Raw genomic sequence first — 26,411 nt, 5'->3', positions numbered from 1 at the left:
CACAACAGGGCTGAAGCAAATACAGAAGAAACCAGGGAGGGACACAGCCTTGTGGGCTGGCATGGGTTTAAGATCGCACTTGCTCCGGCTATGACGATCTTAATACTACCATCAGCGAGAAAGCTGGAAGTCCTATTGCGTAATTTCTAGGTGAGCTATAGGCTGGGAGTCTCTATAGAACTTCGATGTGTTACACCGAATCAAAGGCTTTCCTTATGTCCTAACTTACCACCAGCGCCTCCTTAGAAGTAAATTGCCTCCGTCCATCTATGTGATATATTACAAATTATTCCTGGTGTAGATTTAAAAAAATAAGATTTAGTTGCAATAGATCTAACGGTCTTCTAGCCTCTTAAATAAAGCTCAATAAAACTAATGATGAATGATAGAAGTATGAACGCGACACCCACAACGATAACATGAGTAACCAATGTAATATTTTGGTACTAATGAATCGCTTCATAATGATATCATAATTATTATTACGAATTTGATACACTGTTAAAATGGCGATAAGCAGAAATGTTATCAATAATCTTTAGTGGAAGTCCCCGATTTACCAGCACATTTTCAAAATTATCTTCCTCGAGTCTTGAAATAATTTGAAATGACCAGACCATTTCCCTTATATATAAAAAAAATACAGCCTACCTATTAGATATTTTTTTGTATATTATACTATGTACCTATTTAATTATGTAATCCGAAAAATTTAATGTACATTATTTTGGTTGCGACTTTAAAAATTACATTAATTTCGACGTAAATGGATATTTATCGGCTTATCGTCAACAGAATATCCGATATTTCTTGGAAAATATTACAAATTTTTATACATTGTATGAAAAACTGTGGACATTATTTTGCACTTTGAATTTAATCAAAATTGATAAGTCATGTCAGTTGCAGTGCAGTAAGGTCATTTTATATTTATAAAACATTTCAATTACATTTGTAATTGAAAGGTTTTAGCATAAAAATCCAAATATCATCTGACAAAATCAACAAAGAATCCAAGGAGATATTAGCAGAGAAAGATCCATATTGTGTTTTGGACTGGCATCAAAACATCGGTTTTGTCACAACCTCACAAATTCTACGTATATACAAATATACCAATTCACCAACGTCCCTCGTTCAACCATCAACACAACAGCAACAAAACAAAACGACTTCAGTTTTTTATAGAACAATTTTAAATTTTTTACTATTCGTTAAGAAACCTGACAAAAGTTCTATTATTTTCTAGCCTATAATTAGTATGTTTTATTATGTATGTTAATTTTCAGTATGTACTTACTTTTAGTAATTATTTTTATTTTGTGGTTGCTTGTTTAATTTTCCCTTGCTAATCATAATTCCTATTCATAAACACTGAAGTCTTTCCGAACCAATTCGACTTAGGGTCTTTCAAGAAAAGAGCGTACCAATTCTTAAATGGCCGGTAACGCACTCGCAAGGCCTTTGGCATTGAGAATGACCATGGGCGGTATCCTTTAACGTCGGATGAGCCTGTTTCCCAATTGCCCCCTGTTCTATAAAAAAATATATAATCACATGGTAGTCAAGTCATAAATTTAATAACACAATCTAAAATGATTAGCACAATACGTGATAGATTTAGCGTGATACACTATCGTATATCCATCTTAATTATTGATAAAAAAGTGTTATAAATCTTGTATAGACTGGATTCGATTTATTAAGTGAAGTGCAGTCAGTGGTACATATGCCACCCAATTAGCTCAAAATGTTAATATTATTTTTGACGGGGTTTTTGGGGTTAGCCAGTGCGCAAATTCTTCAAGATGGCCAATGCGAAAACATAGCTTTACAAAATAATTTTGAATTAGACAAAGTAAGTGATAATCACATTAATACTTTAATCTCTGATTAATGACAGTATTCCATGAAATATTTTTCATTTGTTTTAAATAAGTTCGTATATGTCGAGTACAATGAAACCTAATTTTTAAGTTTAGGAATCGAATTGAGGAATCTCTTGAAAAAAATACGTTTATTTTGGAACATAAGATCATCATGGTATCACTTTATCGTTGGCATCCCTACTCATCGGTAAACAAGACAGAGGGTGTTGGCCGAGAGAAAAAGCCGACGAAAAAAACTCTCGGTACTCTTTTAAAAAAAAGCAAATCATCGAACTTGAATGATGTTACGTGACCTAAATTACAGTGGGTTATCGTGAAAGTAATTATTTCACAAATCGATTTATCGATTCAACTAAAAAAAGATATAGTCCGGTACATATTTTTTTTAACTTAAAAACGGAAAATAAAATGGTTACGAATTATATGTCCACATAACTCACTGAGATACTCACGTTTTGTATATAAATAAAATGAATGAGGTTTAGCAGTGCTGAAAATCAGCAGTGATCAAAAATGTGATCAAAAATGATCACATTTAATTTTTTTTTCTTGATTTTGTTGCAACAAAAATTATAGTGCTACTATATGCACGCGGATTATACAGACGTTGTTCTGTACACACATCACAACAAAACTACAATTCTCGACTCCATTTGAACACACACAAATGTCATCAAAATCTGTCCAGCCGTTTAGGAGTATATATATATGCAGTTTATTTGCAATATAGATGCCTTTACACCGACTGCCATCTGCCAGTCTGAATTTGTGAATCTAATCCAGGGCGCAAACCAAACGCTTACAAAAAAATCTTTCTAATTTGTTATCCACTTGGTCTCAGAAGCTGTAATTAAACATAGCTACTTCAAATTTATTTATATTATATTAATATTTGTTTTGGCAATTTTTACTTATAACATATTAATACTTTGTAAATAGCGAAATGAAATTATAAAAGACGTTTTGTTTTAGTTTACAGGAAAATGGCATGGAGTGCGTGGCAAAAGTATTTTGCAAAATGGTGATTGTTCCTACATAAACATTACACCGACTAGTTATGGTAACTACCAGTACACAGTTGAAGTTAGCTTTGTCGAAGCTAACATCCGAAAAGAAATCCGGGGTACAGCAGTGGCTGAGGGTTCGTCAGCGAGTTTTAACTTTACTCTCGAGGGTAAAAGTAAGTATTGATTTTGAATATACTTACATATATGTTACAATACATATAGTATTGTCTTTTATTAAAATAACATTTACACTTTTAAATAACTTTACACTGTTATAACGGATTGAAGTTTATGTATTAGTGTAAACTTATAATTATTTAAACATAATTTTAAATAATTATAAGTTTACAATAATTTTTCAAATTTCAAACTGGAAGATGGCAGTCGGAGTTTAGGTTATTTATCTATATAACAAATAAACAGCGTATACATATATACACATACGTATATATAACGTATACATATACTCCTAAACCCAAACTAAAACTAATTATAAGTTTACAATAATACATAACTTCAATCCGTTAAAAAAGTGTTTTTCTCTACAATACATAGTCAAGAATTATGATGTTGGCCTAATCATATTTTTTGGCAAACTTCGTGAATATAATAATCTCTCATGCAATATTAATCTAATTATTTATTTTAGGTACTGACTTCAATGTTATCAATACTGACTATGATAACTATGCCTTAGTGTATAGCTGTGAAAATGTGGGAGACCAACAAAGAAACGGTAGGTGAAAGGTAGTTTTAATTTATTAAGAAAAATATATTTTTTATTTATTTACACTTTGTTACCTTATACAAAACACATAAAAGCCCTATGTTAGTTATTAGGCAACGGGCGGGCGGTCTTATCGCTAATAAGCGATTTCTCCCAGGCAACCATGGAAATGGAACAACAAAAATGAACATCTACAAAGGGTACATACATAATTATTAAAAAGACAACATACATATAACATTAACTGTATAAAATAATATGTATAATAAAAAGTGTAAAATCAATAAATAAAATACGTTTATTATGGAACATAAGATAGACAGGTATCACTTATTCCACGTCATTAAATTTAAACCTGTAGGCATACCTACTCATCGGTAAAGAAGAAGGGTGTAGGCCGAGAAAAAAGCCGGGGTAAAAAACTCTCGGTACTCTTTTAAAAAAGCAAATCATCAAACAATACTTATTTTAAAAAAAATAAAGCAACCTATAATCTATATATATATGTTATACTAACATATTTATATACTAATATATACTAATATATATATACTAACATATACATAAGTAGCGATAGTAAGTCTAATTTGATATATTTACTGATACAAAAGATTTATTGGATAAAATGACATATCAGTACAAATATGTTTTATTTCTTTAGCTGTCATTATACTTAAGAAGCACTTTGTGTCTACAATATATACAGACATTATTGCTGCGGCATTTGAGGATAACATGTTTTATTATCACAATTTTTGTGAAAAAACTGTGTTCATTGATTGTACTAAAAATTATCATATTTATTTCACTTTTATCTTTTGGTTTGGTTTCATATCCTTAAATTGGTTTATTGAATAAATACCTTAATAATAAATGGCTAAAGGGTTAGAGAGGCAATGGCTGAACACTTGCTAACTAAATTAAAGAGAGATACAGTAATCTAAGATCTAAGGAACTTACAGCTACTATTTTTTTATTTACCAATATGTAACACTAGCATTTATACCAATCCAAATATTTTAGTTTACATCTGGGAGCTTGCAAGGGAGACAACGTTTTCTGATGAAATTGTTACCAGTTTTGTGGAGCAAACAATTGCTTCTAATTTTGGAGTAACGCCAATGGATCTGGACATCACGACTCATTCCGAAGCTGTTTGTAATGTCGGAATTCTCAATCAGCCTGTCATCTTACCTGGAACGTGTGATCAGACTGTTCCATTTATGGGAAACCTTAATTTATCCAGGGTAAGTAGTGCTTATTATTGCAGCAAACTGGTGCTTGATAAGTAAAAATAAAAACCTTCTTTTAGGGATCAATTTGGTATATTTTGATATTAAATTAAATTTGTAATATGTTATATTTTACACGTAGAGATAGCATGTTATAATTTTAATATACCTATTCCATTCTGTTTATTTAGTCTACCTACATGCTTTAATCATTATTTTACATGCTTTCCAAGTGTTAGTGTAATTCGTCTGTTTTTTTTAATATTAATCCTGAAATTTCTGCCTCTGAAACCTACAAATATTTGTATTCAATATACTATGGAGTAACCGTTTAACTCGTATTTTTTTTACAGTTTTCTGGCGAATGGCGTCTAATTGCATCATACTATAACGAGAGGCAATCCGGCGGATGTAACCACGCTATTTATACCGTTCAAAGTAATCGTCTAGCCATAGAGAATAGACATGTTTTGAACCGGGAATTACTTACCACATCTGGAACAGCTGTGTTTGCATCAAGTGAAGAAAATGGGAAATTACGAGTTACTGTTGGTTCTAGTAAGTTTCTAAAATCAATTTAATAACCCAGTAAATATAGGAAATAATTGTAAGCTAAAATCTAAAATCAATAAGTAACTGTATCCCAGAACTAGACTTAGAGTCCTTCAAGAAAAGAGCGAACAAATTCTTAAAAGGCCGGCAACGCACTCGCGAGCCCCCTGTTCTATAAAAAAAAACTTTCAGGACTTAAAAATCATTCAGTTAAATGCTTCGTATAGGCTAGATAATTTTAAACTTTTCATGTACGGAGATATCTTATAATAGCCTTGCTTCTATTTGTGGCTTCTTTTCTTACACGGTATGCTATGGAGATTAGGGTTCGTGAACCGGTAATTCTTTTTTGTAGACATTCTTGGTACTTAAAATATATCCACCTTATGCCTCACATGACACCTCTAAAATGTCAATTCTAAAGGTGACGACTGACATTGAATATTCGAAGTGACCACGTTACAAGTCGAATATTCGGCATGTCAGTACATCGAGCCGAGCAGCTCGATACGAGAGCCGAGCGCCTGAGCGCGCTCCACTCGACTGTCAGTTTTTTGGCGAATCCCTTTGAATGTTACATTACATGTCAGTCGCCATCACGTCTACGTCCACCATTTTGACTGCAACTGTGAATGGGACAGGCGTGAAGCGAAACGCAAATATTCATGCGAATGTTCACATCGAGCGAAAATTCGACGTCGGAGGCCACCTTTATATTTAAACATATTTCATTAAATACTGTTTTCTTTTAGATACACGTGACTTTTGGATTATTACTACTGACTATGAATCATATGCTCTCGCTTACAGCTGCGAAAACTTAGCTAACAACCAGCAAAGAAGTAAGTATTTCGTTTATCCTGGCAATATGTTATGACAGAAAAATTAATAAGTTTTCTGTATAAGAAGAATCTGGTTTGATTGATAAACAGATTCACATTGGTTATTCATAGTCGGACCAGCCTCTTATTGTATATATATATTATAATGTAAAAATGTGTGCGTGTACTAGTTTACACACGTAAGAAGTGAAACTTCTTTATGACCTTATTTTTCGGAAAATGATCTACTATATGCAACTTTACGAAATTTGGTTAGATACAGTAAAATTAGATAAAGTTTATGAAAAGCCTTTTATTATCATAGACATGAATACAAATAATACAATAAATTCATTTTACCTTGTTACTACTGAGATTATTACAGAATTTTATTAATTGTAATATAATTATTACTATCATTGTTATCGTTATTATATATTTTGGTTATATAATTACGATAACAATAATAGTAATAATTCAAAGAAAGAAAGCAAGAAAATATGGCACGTAACGGAAAACTGTGACTCGTAACCAAAAAATGTGACGGTAATTTTTTTTCTAACGCCGATAAAAAGTTTTACTTCAAAAATCTTACTGGTTTTATAAAGTATTAATTATTAAAACTATTGATTGTATAATTATTAGATCTCAGAAGCAGCTCTAACACTGCATAGGGTAGTTTTAGCACAACCTTTTGATTATTTAACCTGTGAGTATTTTCTATTGTTGGTTTATTAATAATTTGGTTTCAGTTTACAGTTGGAAACTAAGTCGCGAAAATAAGTTATCAGCGCAAGCTACCACCAACATTGATACCTTTGTCAACCAAATATCTGTATTGGATAATAACCTATACATAGCTACTGATCAATCCAGCAGAGCGTGCTTCTATTACCCTGCCTTATCACCAAACGAGCCAGTAATTCTTCCTGGGCAATGTGACCAGGATATTCCGGGCGTTAGAAACTTTAACTTAGCAAGAGTAAGTTAAACATTAATATCCGCTTTCTTACTTGCGACGACTGACAAGACTGAAGACTCTAGACATCTGGAACAAGCGCTATGTGGGGGGTGAAATAGCCTCAGTCACAAAAATGTTTTTAAAGATGCGATATACAAACAAATCAAGACAAGGCGTTTCGCACCTCACATGGCGCAGATCCTGACTGGCCATGGGGCTCTTGGACACTATTTACACAGAATCAAACTGAAGACGTGCGACTGTGACGACAGAACCGACCAAACGGTGGTTCATTTACTTGTTGACTGTGATACCTTTGAAAGGGCCAGGTGGGATCTGGAGCTCGAGACTGGCATGAGGGTTTCCCGGGATGGGCTATCCGACATGTTGCTTGAGCACAGATCGCAGCTGGAAAAATTCTGCGGCAAGATTGTCCGACATGTCACTGACAAAAATAGCACGAGTGGCGCCGGGCAGCGGGCCCCAACTCGCCGATAAATATTATGACAAAATTTCCGAAGTAGTTGTCGGCCGGGCCCGGCGGGAGACGCTAACCTTATTAACTTAATGTTAATAATGTCCCTTTTTAGGAAAGGTGAAATTCCTTCCAATTTTCCCCTGCTCATTAGGCACTCGGTCACATATCTGCCTGTTTGCTTGCCTGATGGGCTAGGATGTGGGGAATGTGAAACAAAAAAAAAATTCTAGAATTTCCTTAAGTGTGTGGTAATGACTTTTGAAATTAATTTATATATCTAAAATACAGTTTGAAGGAGAATGGCTGCTTTTATCGTCTTATTACAATGCACGTCAATCAGGAGAGTGTAATAGGGCCACATACACAAACAGAGGAACTACCATGGGTATTGTCAATAGTCACGTTATAAATAGACTCCGAAGTACAAGTACTGGAACTGCATCAACTACAGCTGAAAGTGGCAAACTTGTTGTGAATGTTGGCACAAGTAAGTTTAAAAAATATAAAGTGCAGTTTTTTATATGTTATGCGTGCTAACATGTGTGCATTCATACTTAGATTAACACTTACTTGTAAATGTATGAAAGATAGATAAGCGGTATGTGTTTGTTCCAAAATATCGACGTGTTTCAATCATATGCTTAAAACAACTAAATCATGAAAGACGTGTATAAATATGAGGCACATCTAAGGGCAAAATCAAATTGACGCTAAATTATTAATTAAAAAATATTACATACAAAAGCTATTTTATACGTTTTTAAGAGTCATCATTCAAATTCAAAATTTAAAAATCATTTATTCATATTAGGTAACACACAGCTATGAACATCAAAAAAAAGAAATATTAATTAAATGCTTCTAATTTTACAATCACTGCCAGTTCTCAAATCAGGGGCACAGAACGGAAGAGAAGAACTGGCAATAAACTGGCAAAAGCAAAAAATGGCAATAAATGATTTAAAGTTATTTGGTTATTGACTGTTTAATATTTAAAATACTTTTTCAGATCCACCAGCACCATTCTGGATACTAGCCACTGACTATCAGAATTATGCGTTAGCATACAGCTGTGAAAATTTACCCAATAATCAACAAAGAAGTATGTGCCATTTACGAAAGTTATCATTTTTTTTTTGTTTTTTGGAAAATATATTTAATTACTAATTACAAGCTTCTGAGCAAGCACAAAGCTATACTAATTAATTGAAACTATTTCTGTTTTAGTTTCCAGTTGGAAGCTCAGTCGTAGTGACACCTTTAACGCACAAGATAATGCAATTATGAATGATGTTATTAATAATATCGATGCTTTGAACAATCGTTACTATAATGATGTTGATCAGACTGTGGCATGCTTCCATTATCCAGCATTATCCAAAGATGAACCAGTAATTTTGCCGGGACAATGTGATGTTAATGTCACAGTTGTGCCCTCCTTGAGCTTGACAAGAGTAAGTTAAGAATAATTGTGATATACATTTCAAAGCCAATTAGCCGTGCAATTAACAACCTAGTCGTTTAACTAAACGGTGACGTTTAACTAACATCCTGAAAGATATTCAGCCATTTGATCGAACAGCTAGGCATGGATCGATGACGTTTATTATTATCACTTGCCGAGCCTGTTGACTGTTAATTGAAATTTAATTTCACTTTCTGCCACTTTCAAACTAGAAACGAAAATCTTCAAATGGTCAATATGGCGTCTTCAAATCACAACTTTGATGTTGCTTTCCAAGGTTTCATGTAAAACAACAAGTACAGTGGAAGAGTGTAGTTATAATGCAAATTGGACTCAATCAATGTTTCACCATCACACAAACAATGACGCCTTCGTACAAATGGCCTAAGCATTACCCAGTTTATTAAATGTTGTAACAAACAGCAAACAAACAAACAAAACAAACAACAAACAAACAGCTACAGCTGAATAAATTTCAGACCGATAGTTAAACAGCGCTGTTAAGTTAAAACGCTGCAACGTACATATTGTTTCTGATATGTCATCTGCAATCCGCTTAGCACAAGAGTAAATGGAAACAATCTTTCATACAATTTTCAAATAAAATACGGAAGACTTTCTGAGATTAATCATACTATAGATAAAAATATTAAAATTAGTATTATTGTAACTGTCTTCAATTAAGGGATATGTAGAAACTATAGCCGCCAACCTAAACACTTTTTTATTTTACAGTTTTCGGGAGAATGGCGTCTCATTTCTTCATACTACAACGAACGTCAATCTGGAGAATGCAACCATGCTATTTATACCGCTCAACAGAATGGTCTTTCTTTACAAAATAGACACGTTGTCAATCGACAGTTACTTACAACCTCTGGAACAATTCAGTTCGCTTCAACTGATAGCAATGGAAAGCTACGGGCCACCGTTGGTTCTAGTAAGTAATTGAATTATAAAACTTGAATAAAATGAAGAATGTGAAACTATCGTGGCATATGATTCAAAACATATAACATTAGTAACATTTAAAGAACAAATTATCGACAACGCCCTTATTTTAACTACAATACAACTACAAAATTTTAACCTAATAATATTTTCAAATTTGATAGATACACGTGATTTCTGGATTTTGAACACTGATTACGACCACTACGCACTAGCCTATAGCTGTGAAAACTTGGAGAACAATCGACAGAGAAGTATGTAACATGTTTGGAACCGCTACTGAACGTAGAACTTTAGAAACTCCCCGTAACTTTTTGTTGTATGATCCTAGTTAGGTCAGTGATGACGTAACTTCGTCATTGACTCGTTCGTTTTGTACAAGATCAATATTCAAATAAAGAAATAAATTAAGTTCTTTTATGAGTTCAGTAGCGGTCACTACTTATATAATGGAGTTTTTTTTTTTCAAAAATATTTATATTTTTTTTTTTGAATTCTAGTTTACAGCTGGAAACTAAGTCGGACAAATACATTAACAGCAGACGCTAATGCAAATATTAATGCAATAATCAACACAGTGGATGCTTTACATGAACCATACTTTACAATCGCAGAACAATCTTACAATGCCTGTTTCTATTATCCCGACATCCAGGTCAACGAACCAGTAATATTCACCGGACAATGTGACGAAAACATTCTTGTTACCAACAACTTTAATTTGGAGAGAGTAAGTATTTACTTCGTAATTTAATTTACAGTTTGTTTACTGTCGTTACTTTATATAATTGTAATTAAATTATCTGCTATTTAATATAATTATATATACGATACGGTATATAGGAGCAGTGTTGGCCTATTGCTTCAGCGTGCGAGCAATGGAGTTTCTTTCTATGTGCGCATTTAACATTTGCTCGAACGTTGAAGAAAAACATCGTGAGGTAACCGACATCTCTTAGACCCAAGAGTCCACGGCGTGTCTCAGGCACTGGAGGCTTTTTACTTGCCTCTTAGATTTAAAAATGATCATGAAACAGATTCAGAAATCTGAGGCCAAGACCGAGAGAGAGTTTGAAGAGGTTGTAGCGTCACTGATTTTTATTTTTATTTTATATGTACGATACCAAGTATCGACATCGCAATGAGCTATTTCACAGTATAGTATAGTCCATATATATTGTGTCCGCAATAATAGTCATTTTTCTAAGGTTTTACCACCGTCTCAAAAATATTTAGATGCTTAAATGTAGTAAGGAAGCGTGAGACTACCGCTTTATTCATGTTTTAACTATAGTACTATAGGTATCTTTTTCTCACGTGCGTAAATACAGTGACTAAAAGATATGAAAAAGTACTTTAGTCAATATAAGACTAATTTTAGTGTTTTCTAATGAGGACGTAAATTACTAATAATTTGATGCCTAAGTATCAATTTATATGAAATATGTTCATCAATAACATTTGAATTTCTCTAAGGCAGTGGTTCTCAACCTTTTTTTCGTCACGGCATATATTTAATGATTTTAAAATTTGGCGGCACACTTAAGAAAAAGATAAAAATTATTTGCTTACATCTTAAAAAGTTAAACATGTAAAATAAAATTATATACACTATAATATAATTTAACGTTAAACACAGGATAAATTCAAGCTAATAATAAAAAAAATATTTGATACAATTTAATAATATTAAGATCATTATATTATATATCCAAGATTTGGCGTTTTTGAAATTTGGCGGCTTTTGAAATTTGACGGCACACAAAAGTGCCGCGGAACAGGGGTTGAGAATCACTGCTCTAATGTATTGTGTCAAAATAATATATATAATAGCAATGATCTTTTCAGTTTTCTGGAGAATGGCGCTTAATTGAAACATATTACAACGAACGTCAAAGTGGAGTTTGTAATAGAGCAAACTATGCTGTACAAGGAGATACTTTAAATATTATAAATAGTCATGTTGTTGGAAATAGATTATTAACCGTAACTGGAACCGGCAGATTCGCTTCCCAAACAGTTAGGGATGCAAAGTTGTTGGTAACAGTTGGAACCAGTAAGTTTTCCAAAAACCTAATAAAGAATTTGACTACTTTGAAAGAATTTAACCACATTACAACTTTCAGACTCAAGGGACTTCTGGATTCTTGACACCGACTATGATTCTTATGCGCTAGCATATAGTTGTCAGAATTTAAACAGCAATTCATACAGAGGTGAGTGTCAAATTGATAATTTTGGGATTATGTGGACATGTTATAATGTCTGTTTATATTTTAGTGTTCAGTTGGAAATTGAGCCGCAACAATTCACTGACCGATGAAGCAATCGTAAATATCAACAGAGTTTATGGTCGCGTGCCTACATTGAACGATCGCTACTTCTCTAAAGTTGATCAATCTGCAGCTGCTTGCTTCTACATGCCTGAAGTAGATGAATCGAAACCTGTCGTCTTTAAAGGACAATGTGACGAAACAATACAAGTTATTAGGGACTTTGATGCAAATAGAGTGAGTTTATGTGGTTATTCCAAAGAGTTATCAGTCAATATAGATGAATTAAATTTCACTAAATGAGATGGTTTTTATGACACTGATTTTGAGATTTACTTAAATTTTTACAGTATATGGGACAATGGTATGATATTGAGTCCTATCCTTCAACTTTCCAATACGGGACTTGTAACTCAGCCTTCTATTCGCGTCGGGATAACTTTGTGGACGTTGTAAACACCCAAGTCGTCAACCAAACCATATCAATTAGACAGGCCGTCGGAAGTTTTGTTGAAAATGAACTGACTGCTAAACTCAGTTTGAACTTTGGATCAACTCCCAGGGACTACTGGGTATTAACTACTGACTACAGCACATACGCTCTTGTCTACAGCTGTTTAAATATTGATGGAGAAAACATGCAAGGTAATACAATCTAGATAATATTATAATGATGCACTAACTACAATCCTGTAATAAAAAGTCTTATTAATAATTGTACATTTCATATAAGTTAAAATTAAATAATTTCCTAACAGTTGGAGCTTGGAAATTAAGTAAATCACGACAATTAACACAAAGTGCACAAACAGCTATAAATAATGCAATGGCCAACATCAGAGTTCTGGATTCCCGGTACTTTATTAGAAGAGACCATACTAGTGCTGGGTGTACCTTCAACAATGACATACAACGAGGGGATCCAGTAATTCTTCAGGGAACTTGTCCGATGAATTTATCACCCGTGGCCAATTTTAATATTACACAAGTGAGTATATTTTACATTATACCTAATAACTAACCTTAAAATTTCATAATTGAAATACATTTACATACATCTTTTAAGCTGAATACGTTTTTTTTATTTACTCTACTCCCCTGCCATCGTTCCGCCATCTGCCATAATCTATTAGCTGATTACGTTTATAAACCTTAGCATTGTTAGTACTTTTATCTACTCCGCTCTTTTTCAGTTTGTGGGTACATGGTACGAAGTTGAAATATATCCCACAGAACTATGGGGTGGACAGTGTTCCTTACAAGAGTTTTTCACAGCGGGCACCGACAGCTTAAGTTTTACCTCAAGGAGTGTTAACAATCAAGAATTAATTGAAATTTCTGGTACAGCTTCTAGAGTTTCCGGAAGCGGAAATGGACAATTAACAATCACACTTGAAACCAATGCTGGAAGTAAGAAAATATGTACAAATAATAAAAAAATATTAATAAAATAGCGTACAAATTCTTAAAAGGCCGGCAACGCACTCGCGAGCCCTCTGGTATTGAGAGTGTCTATGGGCTGCGGTATCACTTAACGTCATGTGAGTGTCCTGCCCGTTTGCCCCCTGTTCTATAAAAAAAAATGTAATACGATGAATATGATATATCTAAAAGAACCAGACGATAGCAGAAAATGTCATCATCTGAAACGTTGACTTCTTCATTCGTAACGTCCAATACGTTAAGAGAATGAATTTTAATTTAAATAAATAATATTATAAATTTAAAAAAATGTGAGCCGTCACTGGACGCCTGGCTGATGTGAAACATCGACATTATTTTGTAAAAGTAATATGCAGAAAAGAACAGACTGTGATAGGAACTGAATATGTATATCATAATGATAAAATAAAATATTACGATTTTTTTTCCAGATAACGATGACTATTTGTTGAATAAACATTATTTTTATTAAATATTTTTAATATGAAATTTACTACTGCATTTAGACTGTATATAATATAGCGTGGCGACTCGTCGCCAGAAATCGGTTTTACGTGCGGCTATAGATGTTTCACATCAAAACTTGATAGACTTTTAAAGAATTGAAAATAATATTTTAACAACTATATTTTTCCAGGAATAAGTGTTCCATTTACGGTTCTGTCTGTGGAATATCAGGACTATGCTTTAGCTTATGGATGTGTTCAATTAAATTCCAACCTTCGAAGAGGTACTTATAATTTTTATCTAATAGTCAGTAATACAATTCATATATTTAACCACTTCACTTTTACAGTTTACAGTTGGAAACTTAGTAGATCAAGGACACTATCCAGTAACGCTAATACTGCAATTAACGCAATTGCATTAACAAATTATGATTTAGTTAGTGGGTATTACGTAAATGTTGATCACTCTGCTGCCGGATGCTTCTTTATACCTGACATACCAAAAGGTCAAGCGGTCATATTCCCTGGTCAATGTGATGAAAGTATTCGCGCCGTAGATAACTTTACTTTAGACGGGGTAAGGTTTTAATGTTTGTTATTACCGTTGAATTCATTAACTTCTTTAAAGGTCACGTAAATACAATAAAAACACAATTAAAGATATCGTGTTTGATATTATTTCACCATTTTAATCGTCTAAGTACTTTAGAAACGTAATGGCGTATTTGACGCCTGATATAACCTGGATAATCTAAATACCGCTTTCGATCAAACATCAATAGTTATTTTCGCTGAATAATCCAATTTAAATTAATGAAAACATCGTGGGCACAAGGGGAGATCAAAGCAGACGCGTAAATATATTTTTTCATTTCTCTTTCTCTATTGTAGTTCCTTGGAAGATGGCGTCTCATATCTTCTTATTACACACATCGACAATCTGGTGAATGCAACCAATTAGAATACTTCAGAGAAGGTTCCACGATACGAGTTCGGAACATGCATATCACGGACAGTGAATTAAGTACGGTGTCAGGTTCAGCCACCGTATCTGCTGATGGAACTGGGAAACTCCGAGTTTCTATATCGTGTAAGTTTATAGTTTTGAAGAGAATGTTACTGAATTTCGTCTATTATATCCACTGATTTCATAAACCTCCAACATGTTCACATTGGCATTTATTTCATAAAAATTTTGCTTTTCAGCTCGAACTGTTGATTTTTGGATCCTAGCAACTGATTATCAAAATTACGCTTTGGCCTACAGTTGCAGTAATGTGAACGAAAATCAAAGGAGGGGTAAATATATTCTATATGAATCTTAAAGCTAATAACAGTTGAGGGCTGCGGTGTTAGTTATAAAACTGTATAAGCACATTGAGAGGTTCAACAGCTTCAATTGGAATGTCTTAGACATCCACCGTACTTTGCCGCAACAAATTCAATTTTTTTTAAATTTAGATAACTTCTTGCAAGGTTAAAAATGTAACTCTGATGAGTCAGTCGTATCCGCTTTCAAAGATTTTATTGATTCCCGTCGGAATGGTAATTTTTGTAAAGGGGTCAATGAACTACCTTTAAGATGGCAAAAGTAATTTGATGAATTAAATATATTCTATTAAAAAAAATCTACTTTTTGGTTCACCCATACAAAGCGCCCTTTCATATGTAAGGACTTAATGTAATACACCGAACCATTTAGAGCTATGTGTCTACTTCCCGCCTGAGTCTAGCCGAACCAAGCTTTAGGCTTGAAGCTCGAGTGAACACATAACTTGGCATTCATTAGATCTTGATCCTAATTTTTAGTTGACGAACGACGCATCATGATCAACTCCAAATCTATGTTATTGAAATTGAAATTATACTATTAATTTATTGTATGATAACTTAAATAAGGGAAATATAGTTACTAGTTTTCGAAAATTTCAGTGAAGAGTATCGATAAGTAATATCATAATTATTTTCTTTCAGTTTACAGCTGGAAGCTTAGTCGTAGTACATCCTTAAGAGAGTCGGATAAAACCGAAATTAACAAAGTAGTGGATCAAATAAATGTTTTAAATGAACGCTTTTACGAAACCACTGATAATTCACCAGAAGCCTGCTTTTATTACCCTACAGTAGATTCCAGTCGGCCTGTTGTCTTTGAAGGGCAATGTAATGAAAATATCCCTGTTGTTAGAAATTTCCAGTCCAATTTGGTGAGTATTAGCCTATAGAATTAAAATTCCTTCTAATAGTGAGGAAGTAAAATTTAAACTGGCATGTGTATCTCAGTGGTTATCTAATATTTGCTTTTAATTATGCAACATGAAGAAAAAAAATCTAAACATAGATACTGAACATTCAAAAGTTTAACAGTATAAATATACTACACAATAAAATTTATGTTGTGAAATGTTTGAATTTTTGAATATAACACTAATCATTCATATTATTTGAATATTAAATATAACATATATCCATATGGACTTTCGATGAAAAATGCAATAATTTTTCTTTCAAATGGATTTTATTAATATTTTTGGAATTGAAACCAAGTTTTTTTACAGTTCCTAGGAGAATGGTACGATATCGAATCTTACCCATCTACTTTCCAATATGGTACATGCAACACTGCTAGATACAGCGCAAATGGAAACAACATATTAGTGAACAATACTCAAATAATCGACGGTGTTGTATCAGTGAGGGTAGCGGATGGAGTGTTCCCTGAAGGCAATAATGTTGGAAAACTTAAGGTTAACTTTGGCTCAGCCGACAGAGATTATTGGGTTCTTGTAACCGATTACACCTCCTACGCCTTAGTTTACAGTTGCCTTAACTTGGATGACAAGACAAAGCAAGGTAACGTTGTTTTCATATCGAGGCAGAATTCTGCTGCTCCTCTTGATTTAAAAATTATATTCATCATTCTTTATAAAGCTCTATAAAGAATTTATGACACTGAGAGTACCTAAAATATTATAGTATACGTTTATATGTAACTCAAGATGAAAATTAATAAAATCCAAGCAATTAGCTACGCTTCTAGGCATGGGTCCATCAGCCATCCATACCATTAAAGATAATGATTAGATAGTTGATTTCTTTATATGATTAAAGAGTGAGATGTCAGCGATACCACACAAGAACTTTTAAATCTGATTTAACACTTTCAGTGGGAACATGGAAGCTGAGTAGAAATCGCCAATTATCGGAAACTGCACACAACGCTATAAATTCCACTATGTCAACGATAAGAGAACTTGATCAGCGGTTCTTTATAACAAGAAATCACACAGAAGCTGGCTGTTTCTACCATCGCGATCAATCACAGACTTCAGTTGTTTTTAGTGGAAGATGTGATACTACCGTTCCCGCCGTTCCTAACTTTAATCTTACAGCGGTAAGATCATTGTCTCAGTTACTTTTGATGGTGTTAAACCTCCTAGTCCAGACGTAATTCTATTATCAATAGAGGATAATGTTGTTCTTACCTGCGCAGTTAAATGATCTATTACTATATAAAATATATAGAACCCTAACAATGTTATAACTTTTATTATTTGAATTGATTTTGTTTGAGTTCTGAATATTTTTAGCAAGTTAGCGAGGTCGTGGGAACCATTAATTCCGAACCATTTCTATGTGTAAAAATTATATTAGTTCATATCGTATTTTTTTGGTTATGGAATCTATTCAAATCTGAAATCTCATCACAGTTATATTTATTCAAGACAATAATTACTCTTATTTTAAATATGATGACCGATATAACGTTTTATTCTGTATATTTATTTTTTGAAGCTCAATAAATATTTATATTACAGTTCCAAGGAGTATGGCATGAGATTGAAGCATACCCCAGTGAAATGATGACAGGTGAATGCTTATCTCAAGAATACAGTCAAAGCTCGGGATCATCACTTAACGTGATACAAAGAAACGTTCGACAAGAAACACTGTTTGAGAGGACTGGTGTAGTAACACAGACTTCAAATGATAACAGCGGAAAGCTACTGATAACGGTTCAGGGCGGTCTTGGAGGTAAGTACTAGGAGGTAACACTGAAAATGTTTAGAAAATGAAAACGGCTTTTCCTTGACTGCTTCCTTTCTTTACCTTAGTTCGCCGATCCATGTTATCTTCATTTTCACGTGTAACAATAGTTTTACATTTCCCGTCAATTCACAAAAACAATTAATGAGAAATTATTGTCATATACTAAGTTACCAAAGAGTTCTAAAATTGAAATTCAAAAAAGTTTTCATTGGCAATGTTTCTAACTCACCAGTTCTAAACATTTTCACTGGTACACAGGGCAATCCAATAATATTCGAAAGGATTTCGAATCGAATTATCATTCGATTATGTTGTGTTGTGGTTAGGTTTCTTAATATGGAGACATTTATGGAATATGGAGATTATAGGCTAAATAAACTCACGTAACTATTTAATTCAAATTGCAATTCTATGATTTCAAAATAACGTTTCATAATAATGACAAAATGACCATTTTAAACGGTTCGCCACATCACGTAGAGATGGCATCAGTAGTACAAGTATAATTTAAATGTATGCATACATACGCATGACAAGCAATAGATTTCTAATTATTTTGAAACCGATAGTCATTAAATATAAATAGCATTAATAATAACTGGCTGAATTTAAATTTAAAATGATATCGATAAATTTAGTTAAGAAATCTAAGGTAGGTGGATACTAGTTTAATGCACTGCACTGTAAAGTTAAACAACACTTGCAGCAGCCAAAATATGAATAGCTCTTACATGCATTTTGCAAAAGTGTCAAAGATCTATGTTTTGACTTTATTAATCTACATCCGTTGATATATTTACTGGGTATTCAAATTTAGTATCAAAAGCCTGATTAAAAATTTATTTAAATTTATTACTTACTTAACGAGTTAATAACACGAACCAAAAATAGTATCATGGTCTAAAAAACATTATAATTAAAATGAAATATTCTTTAGCATCGTTGTGATTTCAAACTACACTTATTTAAAGTTTATACACTGTATAATGCTTCCTAACTCATTTTCTCCCACGTTATTTTTTTAGAATTCATGTGTCTGTCTCTTTTTTGTTTCATCGTCATTTCAATTTTAATTATTTGAGCTTTTATCAAAATTAAATTTCGATATCAAACTTTATAAAACCGAAATAAAATAAAAAATCATTTAAAGAAAAGTCTAATACTACATACACTTAGATATTTAGTCTCATTAACATATTTTTAATTATAAAAACTCTTTTAATCATTGTAGTGTTTATTAAATTAATAATTAATAATCAATTTAAAATTAACATAATTGTCCTATTATCTCGAAACCAACATTTTTAAAGGTTTCACTTTGACCGCGTGTGAATTGCACATATGTCTTTTTTAGATCTTTAAAGTATAATCTATATTTTTTTGCAGCAACTATTCCATTCTGGGTTCTTAGCACAGACTACACCGACTACGCCTTGGCATACGGTTGCGTCGACTTAATTAATAATGAAAGACAAGGTAATTTATTTTCTTAGTATGCAGGGAAAATATTAATCGCCTCTTGACCTGATACCTTCACCTGGATTTACTATGTTATCTACACTAATATTATAAAGAGGAAAACTTTGTTTGTTTGATAATGAATAGGCTCATAAACTACTGGACCGATTTAAAAAATTCTTTCACCATTCGAAAGCTATATTATCCACGAGTAATAAAGGCTATATTTAATTTTGAACATAAATAGGGTTCCGTAAGATATTAGGGGTTTTCGGACACAAGGTGTAAAAAATCAACTTATTTTGCGTACCCTGCCTAAACTATTAAAGATAGAACCATAAAATGTTCTAAGTAATTGTAGATCTTATAAATATCTACAAAAGTCCGCGACATACTATTCCTATCTATGTCGAGTGAGGCACAATAACCATAAATGATATACATGGCAAAACGACGTTTGCCAGGTCAGCTAGTGTAGTATAAAATGATTAACCACAGGCGACACTCAGATTTCTGTCTGTTTTGTGATAATTATTTTCTATATACGCAAGGTGATGGCCGATTTTACAATATTTTCTTTCGCCGATTGAGGGCCTAATGCACACATAAAAAGAAATGTCAGTGGTGTTTTCAACCTTAGGGATAGGAGTCGCAGTTGCTAGGCCAATACTGCTCAATAGTATTTTGCTTAATACTATATAGTATACTAGCGACCCGCCCCAGCTTCGTACGGGTGGACATTTTAATTAATTTTTGTAGATATTGATGAGTTCTTTAATATTGTGGAACATTTTTTGTGCTGCCATCAATAGTTTTCGCAGCGTAAGCAATGACAGATATGTTATAGACATTTTTACACTTTGGGGTAACATTATTTTAGTGTTGGTAGGTTCTGAGTAGCATTCAAATGGTGTAAGAATTTTTTAATCGGTCCAGTACTTTTTGAGCCAATTCGTAACAAACATACATACTTTCCTGTTTATAATATTCCTTAATAAAATTTATTTTTCAGTCTACAGCTGGAAGTTAAGTAGACACCAACAGTTGTCTACTGCTGCCAATACCCAAATAGAGAATGTTAAAGCAACTATCCCAGTCTTGGACAGCAGGTATTACAACAAAATTAACCAGTCGGCCGCAGCCTGCTTCCATCTACCTGACTTCACACCTGGAGAATCTGTAATCTTACCAGGGCAATGTGATCTTAATATTCCAGTTGAGAGGAACTTCGATGCGCAAAGAGTAAGTTTATTTTATAATATATAATTTTTATGTGTGTCCTTTTTAGTTTCGTATTTTTTTGTTCGTCTTTTGTTTCTGTATTAGTTTTGTGTAAATAATTATTATCTTTTTAAATTATTTTATGTCAAAATAATGATTTTTTTTTATAGTTTATTTTAAAATAGAAAATTAATCGAAATAACCGAGCAAATTAATAATTGTTACAATACAACAATGTTAGTTATAAATAATATACTATTTCTATAACCCTGTTAGTGGCTCGAGCCTCATCTCATCTTCAATATTAAGAGAACTATTGATTTAGTAACGATGTTATTATGTAATGTGTGTAGTTTGCAAATAATAATAATTAAAACTTTATTCTCGGGGCTTTTCTTATTTGATTACGTCCACAGAAATATTTACTCTAAACTTTTTTAAGCATTTCAATGTGTGTGTACTAACTTTTTTACACTTAGTACACATAAATGCATTTTCGAGGATTCCTACAAAAAATAATGCGTTTATGTACTATTATTTTCAAGAGCTTTGCCTCCTTTCACTGACAACAGTAAGGGGGTGGGGGGTTGGGGGGTGGATATACATTGCTTCTGCTTTCGTTATACTTGAACGACCCTAAATAAAATAAAAAAAATAAAAAAATAAATAGGTGGTGATAAAATTATTATATCGCTAGTCCCCACACTAGGGAATCCCCGTGTTGTGGGTAACGAGAAAACAATTAGCCACTAATACATGATACATTTTTAAAACTGTTTTTTGAGAAAATATAGGTTGAGTGTCACATCCAATCAAACACAAATGAGTGTTAATGGGTGTGTGTGCGCATGTATGTGTGAGTGCGCTAAGATATATTATAATCATGCGCTGTGTCTGTGTTTGTTTCTGGGAACTCAGAATGATGCCAATATAGTCAGGCCTCTGTAGATTCGAAATTCATATAGTCAAACTGTCCAAAATCCATAGATTGGGATTACTATACAGAAACGAACCAATAAACGCAAAGAAACGTAGCCCAAATACAAACCTTTGTTTTTCAAAACTGTTTTGAGAAAAGAATAATTTTTATATTTTTATTATTACAGAATTTTTTTTAATTAATTGATAAATTTTATTAGTAAACGAGTTCATGGTCATAATCAAAGCAAAAATTTTTCATTATCTGCGTTTATTAACTTTATGAATTTTATCAAATAGCTTTTAAAACTGAACGATAAGCTGAATAACAAGTGGAATGGAACGACGAATTTGAATGATTGCTTTTTATATTGGTTTTACGGTAATTTGGTGTAGATATGTTGCTAACCGGGTCCTGGATGCATAAATAAATTTTCGTTATCGGTTATTAGCGCGAATTTACATTTACATAATTCGACGTTTCTTGTTTAATCGTTCATGGTCAGCGGGACATTTGTAGTAAAAATTATTTTGTAAGATATTTAGAAGGTTGACCTCATTTTATTTAAAAAAATTATATTATCACGAAATCATCATCTTAACAGTAATTTTAGTCTTTATTTGTCCAAATCTTCTTGACTTACGGCCCTTTTGTAAAATAGTTTTTATTATTACTATTATTCGGAAATTTAATTCATGAAATTGTAACATCGTTACTACATCGATAATTTTCTAGATTTGTAAGTGGCTCGAGCTTGTATATACAATAATAAATTATTTATCACCAATATAGTTTTATGACAGAATTTATATGCTCGGCTATTTCGAATATTTTTCAAATTACCTTTTAATAATTTTCATTGTTTGAAGATACAATAATTTAAAAATGATCATACATCTTATTGATATACATTAAACAAAATAGACACAAAAAAGGCCCTGCGTGCCTGCAACTTTTTCGATCCTATTTTTATTTTGCCATCGTCATCCAATTTTTGTTTTCACAGGATATGCAAATGAAATATACTCAAATCAAATGTATTTGTCTCGCATGAAGTCTTAAAACTTTGTGGTCATTTGAACAACAAGTCAAAAACGGCTCAAACAAGTCCACGAAGGTTTTTTTTAAAGTCTCTTCTTTTAAACCTAGGAGATAATTTCACTTTAATGTTTCAGTACTCTGGCGTGTGGTACCAAATAGAAAAATACTTCCAACGCTTCGAAACTGGTGGTAACTGCACTGGTGCGAGGTACACACTGAATTCAGATACTGGAGTTGTCACTGTGCTAAACTGGCAAGTGGTCAATGGTGTTTTGGACACCATTGAAGGTACCGCTACAGTGAACTCCACTGATGGCAGTGCCAAACTAAGAGTCCGTCTGCCGATTCGCAGCTCAGATCGTGAGTAGCATTTTTTAAATCATAAGTAAAATAAAAAAGGTATGCATGTGGAAACGTTACCTACGTATAATTAAACCACTCATAAACATGTGTTTAATATTCGGGGAATTCTGGTCCAAAGTTTGGGGAAAGATATTGCTATTAATTATTAATTATTTATTATTATAATATTAAGATATTGCCATAAGATTTATTTTGTATATCGATTAATCTGTATTATCATCGCGATGCAGTTGCAGTTTCGCTTACTAACAGTATGTTTTATTAATTCCTTGTAGTCTAAGTTGCATTAACAAGAGACATAGAAACATACTATTATAATACAGATACGTATTTTGATAAGGTTTTATAAGAGCTGGGAACACTGACATAAGTTTATTTTAATTAAAACGGTCCCCAACTCTGTAATCCATAATGTTACTTATTACGAATTAACGCATAAATGGAAATTATTACTTGATCCACAGCAGTACATAAATATGCCAACTTCCCAATAATTACAAAATAAGTCCTATACGCCAAGCGATATAATATGATCATTGAAATGTGATTGTCATTTGACGAAATATTACACAATAATTTCTTATCATTACTTAGTTATATTTATTAATTAATTATATGACCTCTACGTTCTCATATCATCACCGGATGTAGTGCAGGTAATCTTAATGAAACAATAAAAACTATAAAGTTAGCGAAATACAAGTTTTGCGTTCTTGTTTGCACGTGCACTGATACGTCATATTATGATATCAAATTTATCATAGGATATTTATAAATTTATATAAAAAATATCGATTCATTTATTAAATAAAGATATTCTTATGAGCAATCTACGCAAGGTTGCAATGTGCATATCATGCATAGTAATAAAAGACCGTGAAATTAATTGTCTTTGGTATCAATTAACATCAGGTGAGCCTCCTGCCCGTTCGCCCCCTGTCCTTTAAAAAAAAATTAAATGAAGTCACAGCAGGTCATCGATAGACCGATTCGACTTAAGTGAAAATTGGTAAAGATGTTGTATTCAAAGAAAACAATGTAGTTTATAATAAATATGGCATACACTCGATACATAATTAAATAATGTTGCAAATATTAATTTTAAAAAAAATATATTCTCTAGTTTAGCGACACAGTATAAAAATACCTAATATACACTAATTCAGTTACCACTTAAATATAACGATTTATATGTTTCTATTGCAGCTAACAACCCAGAGTTTAGAGAAACAAACCTCTATGTACTAAACACAGATTATACTTCATATTCACTAGCATACTCCTGTGTAAATCTTGAAGGCAATCGCCGACAGGGTAAGTTCTTTTCTTACAAATTTTTCCACCATGATTCACTATTTTTTATCAATACAGTCTCGATAAAGGTGATTCAGCCAAACGGCAGAGATTAACTTATTTGAGTTAATACAAACTAATTCTTACATAGCAGTTTCTCTCCAGTATTTCCGAAATGAAATCGTTTATTTGTTATTATAGTAGCACAATTAGATTGATATAAAAATTTCGCACAATCAATATATAAAATTTCATATTAACTTTTTTTAAAGTCATATAATACAAACACTAACATAATGTAAAAGGTAAGTTAAATTATTTAGAATCGATGTCAAACTTATGATCTAAATGCTCGCCCATGCTATAAAGGAACCTTGCTTTTAAAAATTTAATCACCTTCCCCTTGATTTTGCACATCAGTGATCTATAACTTCTAGGACGGTGATTAAAAAAATAATATTAAATACTTTAATAGCCATAGCGTAACAATGTTTTGCATGCATCGTGGTGCAGCTTGCATGCATATACTGTCTATAAAATATATGATTTTTTTATCTTCTAAACACTCATATATGAATGTAATTTTTACAGTCAGCGCATGGAAACTGAGTCGTGCTCGTACAATGTCGGATGCCGGCAACGCCGCAATAAGCGCCTACATGGCGAATAGGCAAGAATTGCAGGACTCGTACTTCGTAGCCGTCGATCAAAGTGACTCCTGTCCAGAACCTAGTTCGGCAACATTAGTTAAGAACAGTATTATAATGTTAGCTATGTTGTGTATTTCACTTGTGTATTTGTCTTAGGCTAGCAATTGTCTGTCCCTGAATGTTTTAGTTAGTCAACTTCTTATAATCTCAGAGCGTTCCTCAATACTAAAGGACCTGCTTGAGTGTTATAGAAACTATCAATTCAAATATGACTAAGAAATGCGGATTCGAAATTCAAATTTTATTGAAGCTAAATGTAAATTATATTACATTACGATTGTAAACTATTGATAGATTACAAATAATCTAATCTTAGTGTAAAGTTCGACAATCGGACTATATAAATTTGACATTGAGTCATAGAAAGTACTTCAGTCGAGTGTCATATCTGACTATCTTAAAATAAAAATGCAATGCAAATGCAAATAAATAAATAATGCTTATAAGTTGATGTAACTTTGAGTCAAACATGTAATAAATCTCCCAACTTTTGTATCTATTTGTATACTTAGAATGATCGATTAGAATATAAATTTAATTTATTAATTTTGCTTTTTATTTATACTTGTTTGTCCCACGTGTTGGAAGTCACGTTCGAACTCAAATACCGCTTGTATATATGTTTCGGAAGTTTGTAAATTTCACATATATTTTCCATATCGTATAATATACAAAGTCTTAGTTTACTTCCAGAACACAATCAAGCAATCACCCTAAATCGCCTATCTGATTCTAAATTACATAACCACCGTAATATCTTTACCGTGATTGAATATCGTTGTCTGCCTAGAGGATTGTCCCAACTGGCAGGCAATTGTTAGAATAAGAAATTGTCAATTTTAAACAATTTATACCTAAAATTACATAGATGATCATAAATCACACTACATTTCGAATTTAATCACATGTCTGTGCGTGTATGTTTATCATTAGGCCGAAGCGACATTCTTCTGATAATACATAACCTAATCTTTATCACGTTGCAAGCCATTTGCCTGTAATATAATATATATTTTGGAGAACGAAGATAAGTATAATATATCGATATTATTTGGTAGTAATATTTCGGTTCTGATTATTATAGTCAACATTATCAAATTGTATTTGCTGG

The 26,411-nt window shown here is 32.6% G+C and overlaps 1 protein-coding gene across 1 annotated transcript; it reads left to right on the top strand.

Annotated features, from left to right (window-relative positions):
* Window positions 1–1,701: 1,701 nt before the first annotated feature.
* On the top strand, window positions 1,702–25,846 carry LOC110999209. The gene is made up of 32 exons (XM_022268153.2): window positions 1,702–1,858; window positions 2,862–3,069; window positions 3,546–3,632; window positions 4,647–4,870; window positions 5,209–5,413; window positions 6,160–6,249; window positions 6,981–7,210; window positions 7,956–8,154; window positions 8,677–8,769; window positions 8,895–9,121; window positions 9,868–10,072; window positions 10,248–10,337; window positions 10,584–10,813; window positions 11,932–12,139; window positions 12,210–12,299; window positions 12,364–12,593; window positions 12,707–13,001; window positions 13,115–13,344; window positions 13,550–13,766; window positions 14,437–14,529; window positions 14,596–14,825; window positions 15,140–15,338; window positions 15,455–15,547; window positions 16,223–16,452; window positions 16,804–17,098; window positions 17,413–17,639; window positions 18,064–18,280; window positions 19,682–19,771; window positions 20,766–20,995; window positions 23,069–23,294; window positions 24,504–24,611; window positions 25,182–25,846. Exons 1-32 carry the CDS (start codon window positions 1,751–1,753, stop codon window positions 25,394–25,396), a joined length of 5,919 nt encoding a protein of 1,972 aa, XP_022123845.2. The 5' UTR covers window positions 1,702–1,750; the 3' UTR covers window positions 25,397–25,846.
* The last annotated feature ends 565 nt before the right edge of the window (window positions 25,847–26,411 follow it).

Source organism: Pieris rapae, chromosome 11, assembly GCF_905147795.1.
Source record: "Pieris rapae chromosome 11, ilPieRapa1.1, whole genome shotgun sequence".
Classification (NCBI taxonomy): Eukaryota; Metazoa; Arthropoda; class Insecta; order Lepidoptera; family Pieridae; genus Pieris; species Pieris rapae.
This window is presented reverse-complemented; position numbering and strand designations above follow the sequence as displayed.